Consider the following 23,070-nt stretch of genomic DNA (forward strand, 5'->3'; position numbering starts at 1 on the left):
CATATGAATGAAGTGTCCGAAAACATGGTTGTTTTTCAGATTTCCTTTATGATTTTTAAAAACAGTTATTGTTTTATTTAACTCTAAGTTTCAAGCTTAACAAACATAACATGCGAAATAAAAAGTAATTATATTATTTTGAACAATTTGCTTTAATAACCTAGCTGTTAATGTCCTGTGTGCTTTTGGTACAGCAGAGTTGTTATTATCAATAAATATGACTTTGAATGTATTTTAACGATTTAAGTAAGTGTTTTGATTAGTTGAATGTGTGTACTTTAATAGACCTTAAGTAATTTAGTGGTCAATGTGTTTAATAATAGGAAAAACAATGTGAAATTTTGACGTGTCGATTTTTTAAGTTTCTTGTTCGGCCGCCATATTTGTCCTTTTATATTTTATTCTTATAAATAAATTTGCAATAAACCGTAGAGGCGAGTTTTGTTTATTATTTAGAAATAGGACATTACGTACCATTCAGTAAAAAGTAATACTTTTCCAAAATAATAAAAATAACAAGTTAAAAAGTTATGTTGTTTTCACCAAATTTTTCGCGTCTTTGTTGTTTAGGTAACCAGGATGGTTGTAGGGTCGACGACGTATCCAGGGAGGCAAGTGCTTCACAAAATGCAGCCGATGGGCATGACTCCACGAGAGCTCTCGGAATACGACGACTTGGCAACAGCACTAGTAGTAGATCCGTATCTAGGCATCACCACGCATAAGATGAACATACGTTACAGACCATTAAAGATGAATAAAGAAGAATTGAAAATGATAATTAAAGAATTTATACAAACACAAGATTATAACAAGGCATATAATAAATTGGCTAATGGAGAATGGATGCCAAGACATTTCACAAAAAATAAACATCAACAAACAAAACTTAGAGAACATGTTGGTAACAAAATATTTCTTTTTAACACTTTATAATGTTCTTTTAAATTTAACCTTTGTTTTATTGTTATTTTCAGATTTATCGATACTTGAGGGTTTTTGACAAAAAGGCTGGATTTGTAATAGAACCATGTTATAGGTACTCATTAGAAGGGAGAGTTGGAGCTAAAATTTCTACAACCAAGAAGTTTTTTAAACATGAAAGAATAGATTTCCTTGTAGGGTGCATTGCAGAAATGACTGAAGAAGAAGAAAAACAACTATTGCATCCAGGAAAAAATGATTTTTCTGTGATGTATAGTTGTAGAAAAAACTGTGCACAGTTATGGCTGGGACCTGCAGCATATATTAATCATGACTGTAGACCTACATGCACTTTTGAAGCCACAGACCGTGGCAAAGCTTTTGTTCGTGTCTTAAGGGACATTGAAGTTGGAGAAGAGATAACTTGTTTTTACGGTGAAGACTTTTTTGGCAATGGAAATTGCTATTGTGAATGTGAGACTTGTGAAAGACGAGGCAAAGGTGCATTCTCTGTTAAGAATGCACACAATGATGAGCAAGCTACAAGATATAGATTTAGAGAAACTGATAACAGAATAAACAGAACTAAAGCTAAACAAAGTCAAAAAATTGAAAATGGGAAAAACCCTGAAAAGGTTCGAATATCTAACAGACAAGATTCAAATATTGTGTCACCACTTAGTATGAAGGAAATGAAGCAAAAGGGATTAACAAAATATGATGCTGAGTTATTAATAGCCCAAGGTTGTATTGCAGATGTTATGGAAGGATCTGGTGATAAAGAATCACAAGGAAGTAGAGAATCATCGGCTTCTAGAAGAGGAGAACGTCTAAGAAGACGCGCAGACAGCAGCAGAATTCTTAATGGTGTTACAGCTACTGTGACAACCAATACATCACAATGTCAGACAAGACCCGCTCGATGTTGTAGTATAACAAGTTCACGGAGTAGTAATGATTCTCATTCAGGTATAGTTTTACGAAGTCACAAACGCTTAATTGATTCTTGTGTTCAAATACCTTGTTCTAAAATAAGGAGTACTTCTAAAACTAGTACAGATACAAAATTGGTAAGAAGCCACTGTATTTCTAAACCAGATTCAAATATGCCTGATTCATTAGATGCCAATAAATTACAAATCAACAATGAACTTGATCATGATAATTCAAAGGAGATTTGTTTATTAGATACTTCTAATGTAAGTAAAACTGATGATGAAACAGAGAGTAATGATACTAAAGAATCTCTGCTAGAAAGACCTGAGTCATGTACTTCTATTTTAACATTGAAAAAAGAGTCCTTCATTACTACAGATCATAAAGAACAAAAGGTTGATAAAGTTGAGTGTATGAGTGATGAAACATGTATAAAAAGTGAAATATGTGACTTTAGGGAAAATGTTAACCCAAGTGAGTCTAAAGATAGTAAAGTAAGCAAACTTAAAGTTGATGTACCTCATAGAATTGAAGAGGTGAAAAAAGAAACAGAATCTGGACCTCCATGGTTGGTAGATAATTCTAACAAAAGTAGTGAATGTCCTTGTACACCACCTCGTAGAGGCTTAAAATTAACCTTAAGGGTGAAAAGAAGTCCTGTAGTTGAAGAAGTAATGGATTGTGGAACCACTACAGAAGCACCTGAGTATGAAGTTTTGCGGCTTGAGGGCGTAGATCCTGAAACAGCCCGACGTTTGAAAAAGCGGCGCCGTTCAAAAGAACGGCATCGTAAACACAGTCCAATCCGTCCTCTGCCTCCTATGAAAAGATTAAGATTGATTTTCGGTAATGAAAGTCGAACTATAGATTTACCTACTATATCGGCAGACTGACGGCCGCAACTACCTTATAGTTATTTTTTCCACCGCTATTATTCAATTATTAGTTTAATTGTCACTGACTAGGATTATTTTATCTAATATTTATTTTGTGACGTGAGTACCTATTTTTTAATATCATGTGATAGGTTCAAAATGATCAAAGTGATTATTCCAAGATATTAATTGTAAAAGTGTAAAAGCTGACATTAGTACATAATTGTTTTTGCCCTTTGTTTTTTAGTGAAATTGTACTGATCAGAAAATGGATACTTGTCTGTTTTATTCTGAATATGTAAACAGGACTCTATTATTCTCCATTTTACATTTCCTTTATTATAATTAAGTTTATTGTATAATACTTCAACAATACATGGATTTCATAATGAAATAATATGCTAAATTTTTTTAGGTATGTAGTATCATTGATAAAATATGATATTTTTATGGTAAAGATAGTGATATGCCGGGATTACTCCAGATTGACGCGTTAGTTACGCGATTTTACGCTTACAATGGAAAGTTATCGGAATATCTGAATCTGTCTTGCAAGTAATGTATTGCTGTAATGTAATTAGATTATAAGGTATGCAGGTTGGACAAGTAATTAATTACATGTAAATAAGCTGTACACTTATTGGTTATTGCTTTGTTGTTTCCATATATATTGAGAACTGAAACTTAGACTTGGTGGCTCCTCCTGAAAGGCTATGTAAATTAATGCCAGGACTGATAGACGCTTATTCTTTAAAGGACTTGCAAAATAGGTATAACAATTTAATTTTGCCCTCCCCCCAGAGTGAGAAGGGTGTGAATTATTACAAGTATTAATATTTGACTTTCAATACAGGTATTATAATAATAATTTTACTAATTGCAATCTAAGATATGTTAGGATTCAAATCTGCAGTTATGGCTTAATAAAGTTTGAGAAGCCTAATACATTAATTATAGTCTTTTTATATTTAGTCACATTAAAGCAGTTTGCTTTTGTAAAGAAACATTCATTACTAGTGAGATATAAACTTATTCTCAAAAACGATTGTTTCTTAATTATGCAAAACAGTCGTTGGACTTAGAATATTTAAATTTATAGGAAATATGTACAATGTTAATACTTCAATTGATATGGGCAACACATTTCATTCTTATTAATAAAAATTATAATTATGTATAAATACCCATGTGTAAAAACAATAATTCCTAATTTATTTTTATGGCTACTATTAAATCCATTTGAATAATATCTTCACTAGTGTTGAACTGTGTGAAGTATAGTATAATTATGACATTATATTTATCTCACATCCATTAATAAACATACACATTTGATGGTCCCCTTGACTTGTGTGATGTACGAAGTGTAATTCCGGCTCAGTTATTTTTACTATATAGCTATCTCTGTTTGTTAATGTGTTGTAAATGACAAAATTAGGTAAATTTTAAAACTAGTACACAATATTTATATTAAAAAATGGTTTACCATGTGATAGGTACTTATTAGCTTGAACACTGCCGTAACATACCGCCATTATTTTAATTAAGGAAAATTAAGGTATTTAGAAATGATTGGTAATACCCCTTGGGTTATTTGTTTTATTTTTCAAATGTGAATTATATTTCATGAATATGTTGTATATAACTGCTAGTCCTGGCTCGACGCCGTTAGACGATGATATCCCTAAATTTTTACTACTGATGTGTTTGGATTATGAACAACTACTACTTATTGTTTATGTAAAATAAAACACAATTTCCGTTGTAGCATTTTAAAGAGGCGTAATTTAAAGAAAAATAAACAACTATTCGAAAGAATAAAACATGCATAGCTACCATTTTTTTACCCGCCTTAATATAAGGGTCTTTTTTAACAATTTTTTTATTACAATAATAATTTATAACAATTTTAAAGAAATTAAAAGATTGTCGCTGAAGTAAATATAAAGTAATTTTTTATGTGTAAACTGCAATGACTAGACTGCGTAAGAAACATTGCATACTAGACCAAGTTGTATGGGCACCATAATATAAAGGAGGGATTAAATCCCGGATTCAAGATTTTAATATGAAAATAAATCAACAACCTTTTGTAATTGACAACGCGTTGTACAGGTTCGTTCGGCAAACAATATTACAAGAGTGAATTTGTGATATATAGGTTGGGGAATAAATTCATAGCCTTTTTATATTTAATTTTACAACGATTTGTTTGCTGTTTGACAAAGGGTAAGTATTAATTCGATAAAACGCTTTCTACTCTTAAACGATGTTAATTGTATTTTTGAGCTGTTTAATTTTTTATTATTTTCGAGGCCTAGAAATGGAGGCAAAAATCAACATTTTCGACACCTGCTCTTTGCTTTTCATCGAGATTAAAAACTGAAGAAGCAGCCCGAGTCATTAGCGATGGAGAAGGTGTCGTGGACGAGTCTACAGCACGGAAATGGTTAGCTAAGTTCAAAAATGGCGATTTTGACTTCGATGACATGTCTCGCAGCGGACGGCCTTCTGAATTCGATGAAAAACTTTTGAAATCTATTTTGAAGGAGAACAGTCGTCAAACCAGTTGTGAATTGGCAGAAAAAATTAACAGCGGTCATAAAACGATTCCCTTCATTCAAAGGGATTTACCGAGTGATTGGAGAAAACTAGCTGAACGAAAAAACGTAGAAAGTTGTTAAAAAATTTTCTTAGAAGTTAAATTGTTTCTTAGAATTTCGCCCGTCATTGAACAACACGCGGTCACGCTCCTGGATATATTTACCCCCAAGCCGAGAGTCAAGCCGGACCTTCATCCAAAGAAGATCATGATGTGTTTGGTGGGACTGGGAGGTGATGGATGATGCTCTGGGAAATGTTCGAAAAAGATGCCATGGTTAACAAAGAGTTGTATATTTCAAGAGCTCGAACGAGAGGTCCTGTATCCGCCATATTCTCCGGACCTTGCATCGACCGATTATCACGTTTTTTTGCTCCCTGTTAAACCAGAGCGATACCTTAACAAAAACTTAATAAAAAGAGGTCCTTTAAAACTGGCTAAACAACTTCTTTGACACTGGACCAGGCGATTTTTGGTGAAACGGCATCAACATATTGGTCATAATTGCTGTTGAGGACAATATTTAATAATTGATTAATTTATTGTTTCTTGTAGAAATAAAAGTCTCCAGCAAAAACACTACGAACTTATTCTTCAACCCAATACGTAATAATTATGTCTATAATTCATAATGAAATTAATCATGTTGAAATATTTAAAACCTACCCAACTCATGAGAAAATTTGTAAAAATTATTTTTGAATTAATTGAATCCAAAATGATGATTCAATTTCATAAATAATATATTATACACTTATTTATGAAAATTTTAACTTTACCAATTATTTGAAGTCTTTATTTAATTTGCATTACCTTTAGTTTAAATAATATATTCCATTCTGTCGTTAAGATTTTTTTTGTCATTGATGCGTATTTGGGTTTCGTAAATGTTTATAATCTCGTAGAACATAAGACTTATGTGGTTAGCGTATATAGCTATGGCTGGGTAGATTTGTTGATTAATGTCGTCGCGAGGAAAGGGAATATACGATAAAATAATACCTCTAAGATTTATGACATCCATGAATCTGAAACAGGTCTACCTAGAGAATACACTGCACTCACCAATTTTTAGGTAACTTTTGCTAACAGAGGGAACAATAAAAGGTTATTAGATAACAACTTGAACACTGAAGCATAAATATCAATATGAAGATGGTATTTTGGGGCTTTGTTATTGGTCTTTTGTTTTCAAGTGGTTAAGACACATATTACAAGTAGAAAACAAATATTTTACTCTTATTTCTGTTGTGAAATGTATTCGTTTGATTGTGACTTATGTTTATCTGCTATTTTATGTATCAAATGTTTTACCTCGAACCGTAATCATAGAAAATATAAAAGAAAATTGCAAGACATGAAGCAAAATTTAAATACGAATAAGGCAAAGAATTTGTAATGTATAAATAGTAGGGAAGCTGCAGTATTCCTTGAAGGTTAACAGCACCTAACATCTAATGAAAATGCTACATTTTAGATGTCACAGACAGGTATTTTTCCTTATTAGGCCATGAAGAGAAAGATACTAATAAGTAATTAGTGAGGTTATAGAAAATAAATAGTGAAAATTATTTTTTAACGCTTATTTTGTTTTCGCAGAAATAGTGAAGGGTTTTAAAATTCTGAAAGTTAATAAAAGAATCCTTAAATTCCGAATTAACTTCTGGAAGTATTAATCTGCAACCATGATATACAACAGTATATGATACAACCATGATATACAATATACAGTACTAGAAATGTGTTTTCATAAGAGGCGGGGTAAATAATTGGTAAAACAGATAAGCTTACTATAAATTCTTCTTATTTAATTCACAAATTAAAGGTTAGAAATCAAGTTGAATATTTACTGTTTTTATGTGATTTTAATTATTACAGTTTACAATGAAATATATTCGCCGAATTAATAACAAAAATTTAATACTCGCAGTTAGTTTATTAAAAACTTAATGCAAAAGATACATATTACGCCCAATAATCACACCGGAGACCACTTCGATGAGAGAGGAGGCTGCATAGTGTGCAACATTTAATGACCATATCTGAAAAGAAAGTTTAAGTAACACATTATTAATCTTAAAACATGTATTATTAATGTGGTAATAAATTTTCTTATAAAATAAGGCTAACAATCTATTTTTGGAATTCAGTTTGAAATGTAGATTTAAATTCAAACATGTTTCATAAACAAAAAATGTTTCTGTCATTTTTGAACTATATGTTGTTTATTATGACTATCATTTAATGAAAAAAAAAATAATTTGTCAATCTAGAATGTAGTGATCACACCAGACTATATGTATGGTGTATGCAATCTAAGTTTATTAGTTATAACAAAAAATTTTAAATTACCTAACACACTAAGTCACAAAATTTAAAATAACTAATAATTTAAATTATATAGTTAATATAATAATTAATTAATTAATAAATTATTTAAACTTAACCCAAGTTTGATTAAGCTAAGTATGTATAAAAGATGCATGCTAATGAAGAATGAATATTTAAAATTCACTTACTTTTGGAACTCCCACTCTCTATTGTCCAGTGGGCAAACTTGTCGAGTTTTGAGCCAACGTGAGATACAATGAAAGTGGAATGCATGCTGAAAAAAATTTTGTATTAATTGAAAGAAATTTTGTGCACAAAAAAGAGATCCCTTTAACATTTCCAGGCCATAAATGTTATTTTATATGTAATGAAACCAATAAAGGTGCTTTTAAGATTTAGAAATGGTTAGCAAGAATCACCTCTAACCTTGAAAAAATCTTATTATAGTGATATATTTTAATTTAGAGAAAATCCTTACAATTTTAGGGTTACTTAAATAGTTATTAAAAAAAAACTATGTAAAATTACTTTTTTTAAATGGTACTATTGCACCTTACAAAAGATTATTTGAGTAAATTCCAATCCAAATTTTCATTTCATATACATTATTCTTAGTGTTTTATATGAGGAAGAATATAGTAATTATATATACATATAAAAAAGTCATTTTAGTTACACCTTTTATAACTAAAGAATGGATTGACCAATTTATAACTATATTTTTGTATTTATATTTATCTGGAATGGGAAAAGTATTAAAATATGTTATATATATATATATAGTATTATATATATCATCTATTCGAAAAAATATTAATAAAACACCCTCCAACTAAAAAAAATATTTTGTTTAAAAAATTAAACAAAATGTTTTGTGTAAAATTTAAAATCCAATATCTACTCATTTATTTTGTTAGGCAGAACTAAGTTTGCCAGGTCAAATTGTTACTGATATAAGATAGACGGCTTTTTGTTCAATCATTGTTTTTGTGTAATCATATTATTTCATTTATATCATTTTAATGCATTGCTAATGGTTCAAATCAGGTTTGGTTTTAATTTATTCCTTTAATTATTAATGTATAAACAACTGTGTTGTTAAACAGAAATGTTCACAACATTTCTAGAGCATTTTCAATAGCCAGTTTTAACATTATGGAGCCTGATGGGAGGGAAGTTTTCAATAAAGTTTGTTTGGTTATTCTAAATTAATTAAAAGAGATAGCCTTACATTACAAACTCCCCAAGCAACTGTACATTCTTCACTGGTTGCAGATGCTTGATTTGCTTGGCATTCTATGCAAAGATCCATGATGTGGTTACGACAAATTGCGCAGTTGTCCACTACGATATCTGTTTAAATATAATTAGAACAGTTAAGCAAACTAATTTGTATTGTAACGTTATAGGTTATATGTTAAAACAACTATTATATCAACATACCCCATGCCCATAACGCTACAGCATTCCACTGTAACACAAAAAAATACATTAATTTTTTTTTAAATATGTTAAAACAGAAACAAAGAATAACAATGATAGAGCGTATTTTGATTATTTTACCTTTTTTACTTCAAATCTCTTTTTATCGCCTTTGCCACTGCTTGAAGATGCCATTTCGACTTCCTCTTCGTCGATGTCCATTGCAGATGCCATATTTTTTAACAATTACCGTGTTTTATGAATCAAAAATGTTATTAAACTGTTAACAATTTCATAGATGATTAGTTGACAATGACAGCTGTGTTGTAATGTCTGTCGTCAAAAATGTGCGACATTAGCAAAGGAATTATTTATATAAACACGAACAATTAATTATTTCAGTTTTAGTTACTGTGGTCACCTTATTATTTTTAATATTTAAGAAACTGTTATAATGTAAAATTAAAAGGCCATCTAAAACGACCGATAATTTTTTAAATTATCTGTCAAACCGCACGGAATGTATTTTAGGCATCTTAAGCGAAGTAATTCAGTTTCTGTCAAAAACTTTATATAATACAGGAATTAGGATTATGATTGACAATAAAACAAATATAAGAAAGTCATATTTAATTATAAGTATTTTGAAAATATTTTGTTATTAAAAATTGACATTTAAAACATAATTTAGTTTCTTAATAGTTGTTTAGTATTTTTATTTTGTACTACAAAGAGGTCTATTTTTGAGTATACTGAATTTATATTAGAGTAATAAATATTCTAATCATATCAACTACTACCATTATTATTGTAATATACATGTTGCCTGTGAATTTTATTAAATAATTTAAAACAATATTTATGGAAGTTTAATACAATTTAATTAATACTCAAATCACAAAAGAAGTCTTGTCTTAGAGTATAATAGATATCGTGTTCGTTTTTCGTGTTCGTACTTTTGGGTACAGAGTCAAAATTATTCATGGGCTTACTAATAGAACATATTTAAAATAAACAAAGAGAAATACTGTTACAATTTTATCTGCTATCAATTATTTTTTTCGTAGAGTAATATTTAAGCATAGATTGGTGACAGAGTAATTGGATATAAATACTTGACGTGGTAAATGTACAGGATATTTGCTGTTTGTTAATTAATGTATTGTACATTAATTCAAAAATCAGAAATCATAAATAATGTAATAATCACAAAGTAAAAAAAAAATGTTTTCAAATTTTGAACCATTACTTATTAAAAATGATTATTGTTTATTATTTGTCGCTACAGACTTGTTCTACCAGATGTTTTGGGCGTATTGCATTCCAATAGAAAAAATAACTTACTGTAACATATTTTAGAGTAATTACTATATCGACGATAATTGGAAATAGTTATGTATACTTTAAAGTAATATGTATTTAATAGGAACATATTAATGAATAATGGTTGCAAGACGAGCTGTTGCAAGAAGGTTGCATCTTTAGTTGTATCGTTACATAAAAGTATATGATACTACATTTTAAGGTTTTAAATTATAAATATTACTGTAATTAAAAACGAAAAACCACATTGTCTGTGGTAAAAAAATCACAGACAAGTATACATATGTATTATTATTTAAAAGTTATATAAAAATTGAATGAGAGCAATAAAATTAAGTAACATGATTTTTTAATTCAAATTCATTTACGCTGCAATCATTGTCAGTGACGTTTTTTCTTTTATAAGAATTCTTCCATATCTCATAGAAACAAACTGTTGCCTGGAATCTGTAAGAGACTAATAATGGTACGGATACGTGGGTAATTAGTGTCCAGGCCCATACTCCGTAAAATTCCATCTGGAAATTAATAAAATATTAGTTCTCATTTATTTCGTTTAGCGTAAAACACTTAGTAGCGATTAAGAACATAAATAGAAAATAAATTTATGTACATAAATACTAAAACAATAATATAATAAATTAATTTTAATTCGAAAAATAATACGAAAATTTTTTAACAATAGGCATGGCACACATATTTAGTTGTAAAAAGGTATTATATTTCGAAAGCTGAAAAAATCCAGGTATTAATAATAAATATAATATAACTTTACTTGTAGGGGATGGTATTCCGCTCGTGCATTTTTCACTCGGTTAAGTAGCCAAAGTGCGAAGTTCCCAACAAGAAGAAAGGTTACTAGTTGTCGCCCTGGTCTCCCACCGTTTGTCGCAGCGCACCGTCGCGACCAACCATCCAATACTAGTAACGTTTGGCACGAACTTTGTACTACCGCACACAATGGAGAAATAATCCTAAGAATAAAAAAAAATCAACTGATAATGTACATAAACTCGTGAACACTACATGCGGCTATCTTTTTTCATTCGTTTGTCATGGCACAAGGAACATTCTTATGAAGAGAAAACATAAAAAATGCAAGGAAAAAAGAAATACTAAGTTTTGTTTTTCCGATAAATAACCCAAAGAGTTAATTGTCTGACACTTGTCACTAGCTCGTAAACATTTGGCATCAATCAAAAGCATAAAGATCGTGGTAATCTGTAATCAAAACTATATCGTGTACCGTAAAATATTAGAATAAAATCATTTATTTCATTTTCTTTATATTATCCTTTATTGCTTAGGTCTGTGTAGGGAATAGGATAATTATTTTTGTGACGAATATATTTAATGAATGCAGCACCGTCTGGTCCACACTCTGGTCACAGAAGCACAAGGACTTTTCATCAGCTTAAACTGTTGAGGGTACTCTGAGAATCCTTCTTGCTTTGTAAACTTCCGGATAAGTACTGTGTCCAGCTGAACTTTCTTGAAAACGAGGTAGGAAGACACGGTGTCCGGGAAGAATATCCTTATTGTGGTTGCAGTCGTTCCTTCCGTATACGTCTAATATTCCATTCGCAAAGGGTGTCCAGCCTTAGCTTTGGCCGTACCCTGACGTTGGTTTTTATGTTTGGTAGTATCTCCATGTTGGATTGGGATAATTTTAGAGACACTAGTGGAACAATATTTTTATGTGTCACGCTTTAGCAGGTAGACAATGAGAAAACCTGTACATCTTATAATATCAAAAACAATCTGTCATATGATATAAACGGTATTGTCGTTGTGTTTGTAACTATAAAAGACGTTTACTTATTGTCAAATGTTTTTTTTGAATTTACACTGCCGGTTTAAATGGTAGTCGTGACAACTGGTTGAGTCGTCTTAGTCCTTATGAGCATCACAAAATTGTAATACTTAACGCATATCTAGCGACAGTCCAATCTGAGGTTGTTCCTCATCTGCCCATAAGTCTAAACATATATTGGAGCATTATTCTAAGCGACTTAAGAGATCGGCAACCTCCTAACCCTGAATAAAGCAACGGTTTAACTTAGCACTCACCAGAGAGCTTTCTAGTGTAGTTACTACAAAGAGGTTATGCCTAAGCATTGCCAAGGACATTTCGACCCAGGTAATAAACTTAATAAATTATACATGAAAGAACATATGAGACACATAAATTCTTAGAAGCAAATAGGGACGACCTATCAGGTATTTTTTCAAGACTCTCCAGAAGAACCGAAGCGGAGACTATCGTACAAGCACTTTAACAAATCCTAACCATTTAAAATGCAAAATATGATGTCATTTGCAATTTTCAATGACATGACGTATTTTAAATATTGTTTAAATATAAAATGATATTTTAAAATATGATAAGGTGGATATCCATAGACAAACGAAAGTTACCAACATAGTTCAGTGGATTGGCTAGTTGATGTGGTGCTACAAAGAACGCAGAACAGATGGTCGCTGAGACCTTAAGAGAACACGCACCAGTAGACGATCTTGTAGAGGTCATTCTTTGGACGTTGGATTCAGCCCACTGCCAACCAGTCCTATAGGAAATTTATTACCAGCTGCGGACGTCCTCTGTCTTAAATGATGATTTAAAGTATCTTACCTTGTAGCTCTTCGTCCTTCAGGGTACCGTTGAATTAAAAACCCGGCTCCAATTATTTGAAACAAATAATAGACGTAGACACCGCACTGAGTAACAAGTAGCAACGCGTGCTCCAAGGGCATTGTTAAAGAAATTTTACGCAACTTCAATAAACGCATTCTTTGAATACAAGCGCCAGAGCCGATAGTCATAAGGACGAACAGAACCGTCTCCCATATATTAATCTAGAAAAAATGGAATACTTTTAGAATTGATTAATATTTGGCAACACTCACACAGTGTGTTTGGTTATAGGTTTGAAAGCTATAAATTTATACAACAGTAGTTTTATAATAGGGAAGTTATTGGTCTGTCGCATTCTATTAGAAAAAAATTAATGAAACATATTTCAGACTGATCACTTTATACGGGTGCAGAGCGATTAGAAATAGGTGTAAAAGCTTTAAAGATTTTTGCTGAGAAATGACCAACACATTAATCTTTTTTAAGTTTTTACACCTATAATTATTTAATCCATATTATTAATTATATCATATTTTTGGTATAAGAACTGTACGTTTTTCGGGCCTGTAATTAATATGGTAATTTCTTTTTAATCTATCTTCTTTGTAATTATAAGTTGAAATAGGTAAAACAATTTCAGTTTATGTTAATTAATTCACATAATTTTAAATTGGAATCTGCCGTTATTTCAAAATTATACATATTAAAAATGAAGATAAAGTTATTGATCGCTGTATATATATATATATTTAAATATTTTTTATGTAGAGTTAACCAAGAGACGTTAGTTTTTTTCGGCTTATAATAAATTCGCGAAAGCATATTTATAACCTTTAATTACCTGTAATAATGCGAGCTCGATGTGTTTGTCGTTTTGAAAAAGTCCGTTGAATAGCATTAAGCTTACTATAGTGCCCGCGAGTACGGCTATTCCCATGAAAAGCCCCTTGTGTGCGCTCCCACAATCTACTGAGAAGTGATTGTTAGATTTAACTCGTGCGCAGCATTGCTTCACCTCTTTGTTGTAAATACCATTGGAATTAACATCTGTGTAGGATTTCTGGAAACATGTAATAATAGCATATTATTATATAAAAGAGACCCCATAAAATAATTGGAACAAATCGATAACTATGTTAATTACTTTATTACAATTATGAAAATACAAATTACGAAGTTGTTTAGCAAGAGATAAACTAAATTAAGTACATCATGCAATATCGACCTATATAAATATCGATTTAAAACTAAAATTGCTATCAAAACGCTATTACCTTCATATGCATCGTTATTATTAGTCATTTAATTTAACTTTCCTTTCCTCATGATCACAATTTAAAATGTGAAAATAAGTATTAATTCATCAGTTCAAATTGCATTCGCATCTCTACAAGCCGGTAGTCGTGTTAAACTTAATTAGCATTGCTGAATGTTTCCAGCACAGGCGGTTTTTAAAATCAGATTTGCAGATGTGTGTCACTTTTATAATAAAGATTTATGGATAACAACTTTAAGAATTCTTATAAAAAAGATTAGTGGGTTTAATAACGGTATTTACGGTACAATTATTAAATATGCTAAAATTAAGAAAATCCTTTTTGCATAAACTGTCATATCATTATCATTTCTGCCATAAGACGTCCACTACTAGATGTAAGCCCCCCCAGAAATAAACAATAGGACCGGCTAAAAGCGACCTGCGTAAAGCCTAAAAAAGCTTGTAAAGCCTTCTCTGATGGTTGAACAAGGTCCTTTGTCTCTCGAAAACCTTGAGGCCCCAGCGACCATCTGCTATTAAATGGTTATGTAAAAAAGAAGTAAAAAGAATTGTTTGTGAATAATTTAAAATATTAACATAATAATTATTTTATGTACTTACCGATCCAGGTACGGTGCAAATGTCATTCCAGATAACAACTATAATGATTGAGCACAGCAGACTGTATTCAACTCCGCACGGTCGCAAGTATGGATTTACTGTCCTGATTAACGGCGTAATTATGTTAGAAACATTGCACCTCCACGTTTCCATTCCCAATGTATTATTTTCTGGTATAATACCATGGTCTCCTAAGGTTTTTGTTACAAGATTTTTAGATGGCTCCTTAAAAGCGGTATATCTTATAAATGGTGGGTTATTATATGCTACAACCATAATGTCATCTCTTGTTTCTTGAATAATTACATTGAGCCATTCACATACGTTCGTGGCGATTAAATGCATCAAACCAAATCGATCGATCACAACACCTCGCATGGGATCTAATATCTGAAAAGTTATATGCAATTATGAGCCAAATGTTATTAGAAAATGAAAAAAGTTTAAGACACTACGCCTTTACAAAATATTATAGTCAAACAATGAATTGAATATTAATTAGTGAAGGGAAGGATTCCCATAATTATTTTTGGGTTAAATATAAAGCTGCTTCATTCTATATCTCATATTAACCGTACATATCAGCAGGTTGACTTTTTCCTTAAAAATCTCTCAATTATTTTTTAATCGCTTAATATGTCACAATATTTTATATCCGTTGTAATTAATGTCTATAAATTTCAAATGTGTAATGATTTTGTGTGTAAATGTGTAATGAATTAAACAGTAACAAATTTAAATTGTTACCCAATTACGCTAATTATACAATCTAGTCGGCATTCATTCGAAATTTCGTTAATATAATGATTTTTTTTTAATTTATAACTTTTTCATATGGTAAATAATACATACATCTGTATAAGAAAATATAAAAACAGTTTGCGCCACTAAAAATAAAATCCGGAGAGTCGGTTTTAAGGCCACTATTATCAACTTGCAATCTCCGGTAAGGTCGAAATATTCGGCGATTTGTAAACACGAATAAATAATTGAGCCAACGCAGAAACCAGCCACGCCCATGTGCAAGTAAAAGCTGCCATAACGCGTACGCTTCAATTTATCTGCAACAATTATTAATATAACTCTGTTAGCCTTGTAATATTTTCACTGAGTGACCTAAACTCCTGCTCCAGAGAAAGCGCGAATTTGTTATGAAGTCATTATGAACGAATCTGTAACAATATATTAAGGTATACTTTTTATTCCGATAATTCATAAAAGGAGATACGCGGGCAAACAAACAGTAACTACACCAGCTTGCAAGTGACAATACAACAAGTGGCATAGAGCGCGCAGAACAGATGGGCGCTAGGGCTTTGGATAAGGTTTTGAAGTGGAGACCACTCAGATGCACGCCGCCTTTATGTGGTCCTATTGGATGTCTTAGGGGAGTCCAATGTCCAGCAGTAGAAGTGTTACGGCTGAATTGATGATGATATAGAAAAACTACCATTGAATTATTTTGAATTATGTATGCAGCATTAAAATTCCGTAAATTGAGTAATATTTACCTTCTTTGTTTTTCTTCGCTCTATTCAAATGATAAAATATGTAACCCAAAAATAGCATACTAGCTATGTATAAATAAATAGTAAAGATCTGAAAGAAAGTAATATTTTTATTCTAAACATAAGTAATTATTATTATTCGAAAGCAGCCTGGTGTGGCTTTTAATGCATATTATTATATTATATATAAAGATAACATAAGATATATTATAAGTAAAGATAACGTACTAATGTTGCATATGGATTAAGAGAAATCGAAAAACTAGCTTCAAGTAATTTATCCTTATTCTATAAGCATTTAGTTGCGAATACTATTTTTAATCTCCATTACTAAATACAAAAGTTGAATAGTAGCAGTAAAGTCTGTCATGCGGCTTTTAATAACGACAAGGATTTATTTGTTGTTTATATTAAATAAATAGTTATAAGGTTTAATTACGCGGGTTAAAGTTTGTACGTGTATTGGATTTAAATAATTTCAGCACACACCGTTAATAAAGACAAATCTAAGAAAAAAACTTGTAAGGTATACTTACATCAGACGTAAAATTTGTACTTAATTCATTTTGAATGGTGCTTGTTACTGGAAGCGCTAATCCTAAAACTATTAATAGCTTTGCGTAAAAAGCTGACAGTACCACTGTCATTGATTCACTGAAACAAAATGTATTATGATAAAAATTAGTAAAATGTTATAATATCTGATGAAATTTCCTAAATTAGAAGTATTTTACAAATTTATCAGTAACACAATATTCCATTCGGCTGAATCAGTTTTAGAATTTATACAACCTAATTTATTGAAATGTCTAACTATCGTGACATGCAGTGCGTGCATTATTGAACAGTGAAATAACATAAATTAATTAATGAAATACAACGATAGGTTGGGTGTTATTAATTAGCAATATGAGGCACGAATAACTGGATATTTTATTGAGTAAATACACATATTAAATTTCTTAGAATAATTTTATCAGCCAGATTCGTTTGTGTCAGCACATACTGACACATTAATATATATATATATATATATAACAATAAAACTATTATTGTAGATAGATATCTACAATAATAAATAGTTTTATTCAGATCCATTAAAGTTATTAATTGTTTGATTAGGTTTTATTAATAAGCCAAAATAAAATAATATGACGCTAATATCTAATAATTTTTTTTAATGTAATAAAGGATTATTGAATCTTAGCGCCATCTTGTATCTTGTGTTATGCGTAAACGGGGATGATTTAATCAAATTAAATATTTTACAATGCTTTTTAGTAATCATTTATTTTACCCAGTATTTGAAACTCGGTTCACATAGTTATGAAAAAAATCTTTTAACTCACTCGCCATGAGAGAGAGGGTTTTTCGCCAACGCTGGTGCATTGTTAATACTTGAGTTGCTGCTACTGGGTAAGACTACGCTTAGACGTGGCAAGGAGTTGGTGAAGTATTCGCTGAAATATAAAAGATGTGACATTATTATTTTCATAATTGTTTCATAATCATCACCATTTCAGCCTTCCATTGTTGGACATAAGCTTCCCCCGTAATTTACATTGGCGCAAATACAATCATTGTTAGTAATTAATAAATATATTTTTGTATGATTATCTGTAACATAAATGGATTTTTTAATTTAAAAATATTCTGTATCAGTTTACTACGCGAATGAGAAATAACATGTATAACGAAGTAAGGGGTTGTACGACTATGTCTTGCGGCGATGAGCGTTAGTGTGGTACTCTATAAATTTACATTTGATTTATAGGATTGCATTATTTTCGAGATAAGAGTTTTTAGGTTTATATAACTTTAGATTAGCCTAGATTAGAGCAGAGGTAGACTCAACCCTTTAGTCTGGGTCCCTAAAACGGAGCTAAAGTATCCACTGACTGTTGTAAAAGTTGCTAAAACGGACTTCAGATTCGCGATCGTTGTGGGTCAGGACCCTCATTATCCACTCAAAGTTACCGCGGGGACTATAGAATCATTAAGTCGTCTATGCGTTGGCAGGGCATTGAGTGCAACCGGTGCGTTTCATATCCATGCAATCATACTGAGGTCGACTACCAAGGCTTTAGTAAGTAGGAATACTCTTACCCTCATAACCTTGTACTATCACCGAATTTCTCTACGAAAACAAAAAATTATGGCTTGGTAATTAAAGTCTTTTATGGATCGGTAAACGCAGCGCAGGGCGTTTCGCGAGGTGGACAAATGATTTTGTTAAGGTTCCCGGAAGATACTAGGTACAGGCCGCACCCTACCGGTCCTATTGGATATCTATAGGGGGCTGAAAAGACTTACACGCGGGCTTACTTACAGGCGGTAATGGAATGAAAACCGTTAGGAAACCAGTACATGGTAGGAACCAAATTTTTAAACTATGTTATATCCACCACCGAGGACCTCCAACTTTACTATCGGATGATCGAGCAAAGCGCATATTGCATGTGTGATCTCTTTCTTCGATAAATAAGGCTGATCAAAACTACAATTAACACTCCGGATTGTGACTGATTGCTTAGTTTCATAATCTTACGTTTTGTTTGTTGACACAAACTTTAATAAAATATAGTTACTAAGTAGCTAGTCATGGCTAGACACTAGTTGAGTTGTAAAGATAAACATAACAAACATCGACTTCCTGATTACGTCCTTATGTACTGTTTGTTAAATAGATCGGTTTCAACGGTAGGGAACCTTTAACACTTGATTGTATAGTTAACGTTCAAAATGCAATTCCAAATTATTAAACGATTAAATTCCTTTATTGGGGTGGAACGAAAATTTTTACAGAATGAGCAGTAGTGTAGTAAAAAATAATAGAACTTTTAATTTTTAGACATATATGCATCAAAAATTTACATTGAAATGTAATTTTTCTCTTCGAAAAGCTTTTATTAAATATTCATTTTATTTTATTGCTCGGTTTAACTAAAAATTGAATCTATCAAAATTCAGTTTAATAATTCTTTTGTTTGAGTAACATAAAATGTAATGGTAACGAGTGTGGGAGAGGTTACACTGAAAGTTTTTAGAACAATAAAACTCAAATGTTTTATTGTTTTTCAACACAGTTTTTTTGCCAATCTCTCGATCCCGTAGCACCGCTTCTTTGAAAGCATATTGAAACCGTATTCTAAGAATTTCCTTTTTTTTGGAAATAAATGATAGTCGCATGGTGTAAGGTCGTGACTGTAAGAATGGTGACAACAATTTCGAAATTACCATAGTCAAATTCTCAGTTCGTTTGGCAGAGTGCGTCGATGACGTTGATGATGTCCTAATGAAAGTGGATTCTAAGTGGATGGAACTATATATATATATATATATATAGGTGGCCAGAAATTTTTCTAAAACAACTAATGGAAGCTAGTGTACCACTGTGCCGTTTCTAATTTTTGAAACCAATTGCTGATTGAAATAACGAAGCGATTATATTTTTCCCCACGCTTCTTCCTCTCTTAATTTTTGTATGCAGTTCTAAATGAGAAAAGCATAGTAAAGATTGTCTGTAGGTGTTAGGATCATAACAATAGATCCAAGTTTAGTCACCTTTGTTCACCACAGTTTATGAAATTTGACGGGCACCACCAATACTGTCTTAAATACTGTTTCATGGCACCAATAAATACCGGCGTATTTAGTTAATGAGCTTTGGTCAAAACATGATGTATCCATATCTTCCTATGGCTAAAATAATTTTTAAATGGTTGCATATCATTGTCTTTGCTTAGTTTCAGTTGAAGTTGATACTGTTAGCCTGGGGGCTTTACAGCTTCATCGGAACTGAGTTCACGGAGCAGAAGGGTCCGTGAGCAGAATAAAACAGAAGCTGGACAGACGCATTCCAGTTGTATGACGACGTTAGCACGTAGGAAATCGCTCTACCCAAGTAGAGTTGTATAGTGTTTATGTTGTGTATATGTGGCTTGGGACGGCAGTATAGAGCACAAGTGAGCCAAGGATGGATCCGGATCCAACCTACGTTACCCACGCTGTTCGCGGTTAGGGAGCAGGTGGTCGCCCCCTAAGAACGGGTGTTGTATCATAACCTTAGCTTCCCCAAGTTTGGTGAATGATGGCTTACTTGTCAGACTGTATCACATGTTGTACAGCTTTGATATTAGTTTCAGTTGTACCTCTTGAAGGACGTCTATTATCATTGAGATTAGTACGATCATGTTTGAATGCATTACACTATCTTTAGTTGTAAATAGCACCTAGAGATGGAGCTTCTCCACTAAAAGCTAACAGAAGTATGATTTGACTTTGTTGCTGATTGGGACCGAATGAAAATCGTAAAAATCATACATCGAAATTTTTTTATATTATTAAATCTATAACAATTTTAACACAAATGTGCTAAACAATAACAGAATAATATTATTTACGAGAAATCTTTACACGTATATATTATATCATGTTCATATTTAAGTATATAATAAAACATATTGTTTTAATTAGATTTTATTTTATAACGTTATTTTTAAAATGGCCATTTCATTTAGTATCAGTAACGTATTGTAATTTGACATATAAAGATTCCGTCGGAAAAATAGTACACTAAATTTAAGCCTTTATTGGTTTGGTTTATGTCGATAAAAGGATACTAGCCGACTTGTCTTTCTTTAACGTGCGCTTATCGACTAATAGTCAGTTTAATGAAGCGTCTCGTTCGACTCACCTTTCATCCTCAGGTACAGCTAGGAGAGGCTCCGATCTCTCTCGCCACTCCTTTACTGTATTTTGATTAGATTTCTCTTTATTTTTCACCATCATCTGCTCGGGGGCAAATTTTTATTACGCTTTAATAGGAAGCACTTTAATCACACGCCCTCGACGATCCAATCACCGGCATCGATTTTAAAATCTCAACCAGTCTCTTCATTCGGATCGTAGAATAAATCAAACAGGTGCTATTACATCTAGTGCAAATTAAGAACTGTGCGCTAAACTGACATCAGTATGATGGACATTCGAGTGTTAATGTGTGTGCATAAATAATTAGTTATTGGTAATTTACTGAGGGAAACGGATAGCGTTCGAGCGAACCAAGTTTCAGTACTTATCGAAATTAATAAATTCATACACAAGATTATTATTTTATTTTAGGGAATAAAAATTAAGAATGAAAAATTATGTAATATAGAGACCAATGGATAAGGATTAAAAAACTATTGTAATAAAGTAATTAATGATAATAATATGTAATATTGATTCACCTCTGTGAAATAAAAAAGAAAGAAATTCAATTATGGTTCTAATCATATTACTTTTAAAGCCACAAAGTTAAGTCACCATAAACAGTTTCAATAAAATCTTGTATATGCGATAATATTTTTAGTATTTTTCTGAAACAATAATTATAGGTATCCTTTAATCTTTTAAAATATGTACATTCGTTGGTGTATAGAATTAACGGCGTGAGGCAGGGCACAAAGATGTTGTCCTTACGGGCAAATAATTAGCACTAGTGGTGTCACTTTCAGACGGCCTTCCTAACGAGCCGCATGCACCTTCCCCCCATCTTTCCCCACTTCTTACGTCCCAACACTACGCGATTAATTAGACGTCTACCTCTAAACGATCCTGTGACTTACCGCTTCTATGTTTATGCTTGAATACAGAATTTTGTTATAAATATAAAATTATTGCGGACGTTTCGTCTGCGTGTAGCTGTTTGCTTATTTAATCTCCAGTCATTACGCCGCTACCGGTCTCGTGACATTTAACTCAGTTAACTCGAGGACTTGTCCACGTGATTTTTTAACCATTAATTTTAATTCTAATATTAAAAAATTATGTAACTCTAATATGAAATCATACATATGGGTTTTGCATTACTATTAATGTACGTATTTCCGCCGAGTCCAGTAAGTTGGTTGGCATACGAAAACATTTGTATCGTTTTAAAGTAAATGCAAACAATTAGCGGGGTATTGTTGTTGATAGTTAGTTCGTGACAAAGGGTAGTATTCAATGTGTTAAATGCCTCATCACGTTCGTCGGAAATTTATACAAACAATGTAAAATTTTAGATTTGTTTTAGAATTATTACGTTTATGGAGTTTCACTATAAATTTGTCTAAAGTAATTAATTCTATTCGGAGTAGAAGTTGTTTTATAAACGAACGAATATATTCCTTCATTCATTCATTCTTATCACACACGGTTATACACACAATTCACTTAGCGACAATTGATCTTCGTAATATAGGCTCTGAGTTTATTGCCAAGACGCATTATATAAAAAAAACAATGTAATATAAATTTGATTCTAATTTAAAGCCTGTAAAACAGTTTTCATGGTCTGTAATATAAGTTTTTTTTAAATATTCCTGGAGCGTAAGTTTTGTTTACAAATAATAAAATGTCATTAACATAATTACAGCCGCAGGGCGTCGACTGGACATGCGTTACCCTTAAAGGTTTCCAATAGAATCGGAATGGAAAGCTCTGCATCCAGCGTTTTCCGACGACTTTAACAAGGCTGTCTGTCCACCGTGTTGGTGATCGTCCAATGTTGCTTTGCCCGTCCGTGTCCGGCTCCGCGCTTGCATCCATGTATTTATCTGTATGTATGTATATGTACATATGGTAGACCAAATAAATTGTAATTTAAT

At 31.7% G+C, this 23,070-nt stretch overlaps 3 protein-coding genes across 6 annotated transcripts; 1 reads left to right on the forward strand and 2 right to left on the reverse strand.

The window, feature by feature from the left end:
* The first annotated feature begins 22 nt into the window (after positions 1–22).
* Positions 23–5,928, forward strand: Hmt4-20 (Histone methyltransferase 4-20). 3 transcript variants are annotated; one of them, XM_068771787.1, is made up of 3 exons: positions 23–246; positions 571–900; positions 978–5,927. In XM_068771787.1, the coding sequence occupies exons 2-3, from the start codon at positions 580–582 to the stop codon at positions 2,751–2,753; spliced, it is 2,097 nt and encodes a 698-aa protein (XP_068627888.1). In that variant the 5' UTR covers positions 23–246; positions 571–579; the 3' UTR covers positions 2,754–5,927. The 3 variants fall into 3 exon arrangements, with proteins under 3 accessions (XP_068627888.1, XP_068627889.1, XP_068627890.1); XM_068771788.1 differs by having other exon boundaries at positions 23–124; XM_068771789.1 differs by lacking the exon at positions 23–246 and having other exon boundaries at positions 743–904; positions 978–5,928.
* A 1,325-nt stretch (positions 5,929–7,253) lies between these two features.
* On the reverse strand, positions 7,254–9,425 carry Roc1a (Regulator of cullins 1a). The gene is made up of 5 exons (XM_068771759.1): positions 9,232–9,425; positions 9,112–9,139; positions 8,900–9,021; positions 7,857–7,942; positions 7,254–7,379 (listed from the first exon to the last, which is right to left on the reverse strand). Exons 1-5 carry the CDS (start codon positions 9,322–9,324, stop codon positions 7,367–7,369), a joined length of 342 nt encoding a protein of 113 aa, XP_068627860.1. The 5' UTR covers positions 9,325–9,425; the 3' UTR covers positions 7,254–7,366.
* Positions 9,426–10,687: 1,262 nt separating this feature from the next.
* On the reverse strand, positions 10,688–22,217 carry LOC137928730 (proton channel OtopLc-like). 2 transcript variants are annotated; one of them, XM_068771682.1, is made up of 11 exons: positions 22,048–22,217; positions 21,132–21,226; positions 17,785–17,895; positions 16,972–17,089; positions 16,439–16,526; positions 15,780–15,988; positions 14,928–15,317; positions 13,890–14,108; positions 13,046–13,269; positions 11,189–11,387; positions 10,688–10,931 (listed from the first exon to the last, which is right to left on the reverse strand). In XM_068771682.1, exons 2-11 carry the CDS (start codon positions 21,224–21,226, stop codon positions 10,746–10,748), a joined length of 1,839 nt encoding a protein of 612 aa, XP_068627783.1. In that variant the 5' UTR covers positions 22,048–22,217; the 3' UTR covers positions 10,688–10,745. The 2 variants fall into 2 exon arrangements, with proteins under 2 accessions (XP_068627783.1, XP_068627784.1); XM_068771683.1 differs by lacking the exon at positions 22,048–22,217 and adding an exon at positions 21,670–21,812.
* Positions 22,218–23,070: the final 853 nt, after the last annotated feature.

The sequence above is a fragment of the Battus philenor genome, unplaced genomic scaffold (genome assembly GCF_028537555.1).
Source record: "Battus philenor isolate CCGP_79_NKW_IND1 unplaced genomic scaffold, ilBatPhil1.0.hap1 SCAF_4, whole genome shotgun sequence".
Taxonomy (NCBI): Eukaryota; Metazoa; Arthropoda; class Insecta; order Lepidoptera; family Papilionidae; genus Battus; species Battus philenor.

Bases quoted from the DNA above. Each gene is read 5' to 3' on its own strand.
- Hmt4-20 (XM_068771787.1), top strand. From the start codon at position 580: ATGGTTGTAGGGTCGACGACGTATCCAGGGAGGCAAGTGCTTCACAAA. The intron at 901-977 runs GTTGGTAACAAA...TGTTATTTTCAG, and splicing joins AAACAAAACTTAGAGAACAT to ATTTATCGATACTTGAGGGT.
- Roc1a (XM_068771759.1), bottom strand. From the start codon at position 9,324: ATGGCATCTGCAATGGACATCGACGAAGAGGAAGTCGAAATGGCATCT. The intron at 9,140-9,231 runs GTAAAATAATCA...TTTGTGTTACAG, and splicing joins AGAGATTTGAAGTAAAAAAG to TGGAATGCTGTAGCGTTATG. The intron at 7,943-8,899 runs GTAAGGCTATCT...AATTTTTTTCAG, and splicing joins TTGCTTGGGGAGTTTGTAAT to CATGCATTCCACTTTCATTG.
- LOC137928730 (XM_068771682.1), bottom strand. From the start codon at position 21,226: ATGATGGTGAAAAATAAAGAGAAATCTAATCAAAATACAGTAAAGGAG. The intron at 16,527-16,971 runs GTAAGTATACCT...ACTTTCTTTCAG, and splicing joins GTACAAATTTTACGTCTGAT to ATCTTTACTATTTATTTATA. The intron at 15,318-15,779 runs GTATGTATTATT...ATAACTTTTCAG, and splicing joins TTATATTTTCTTATACAGAT to ATATTAGATCCCATGCGAGG.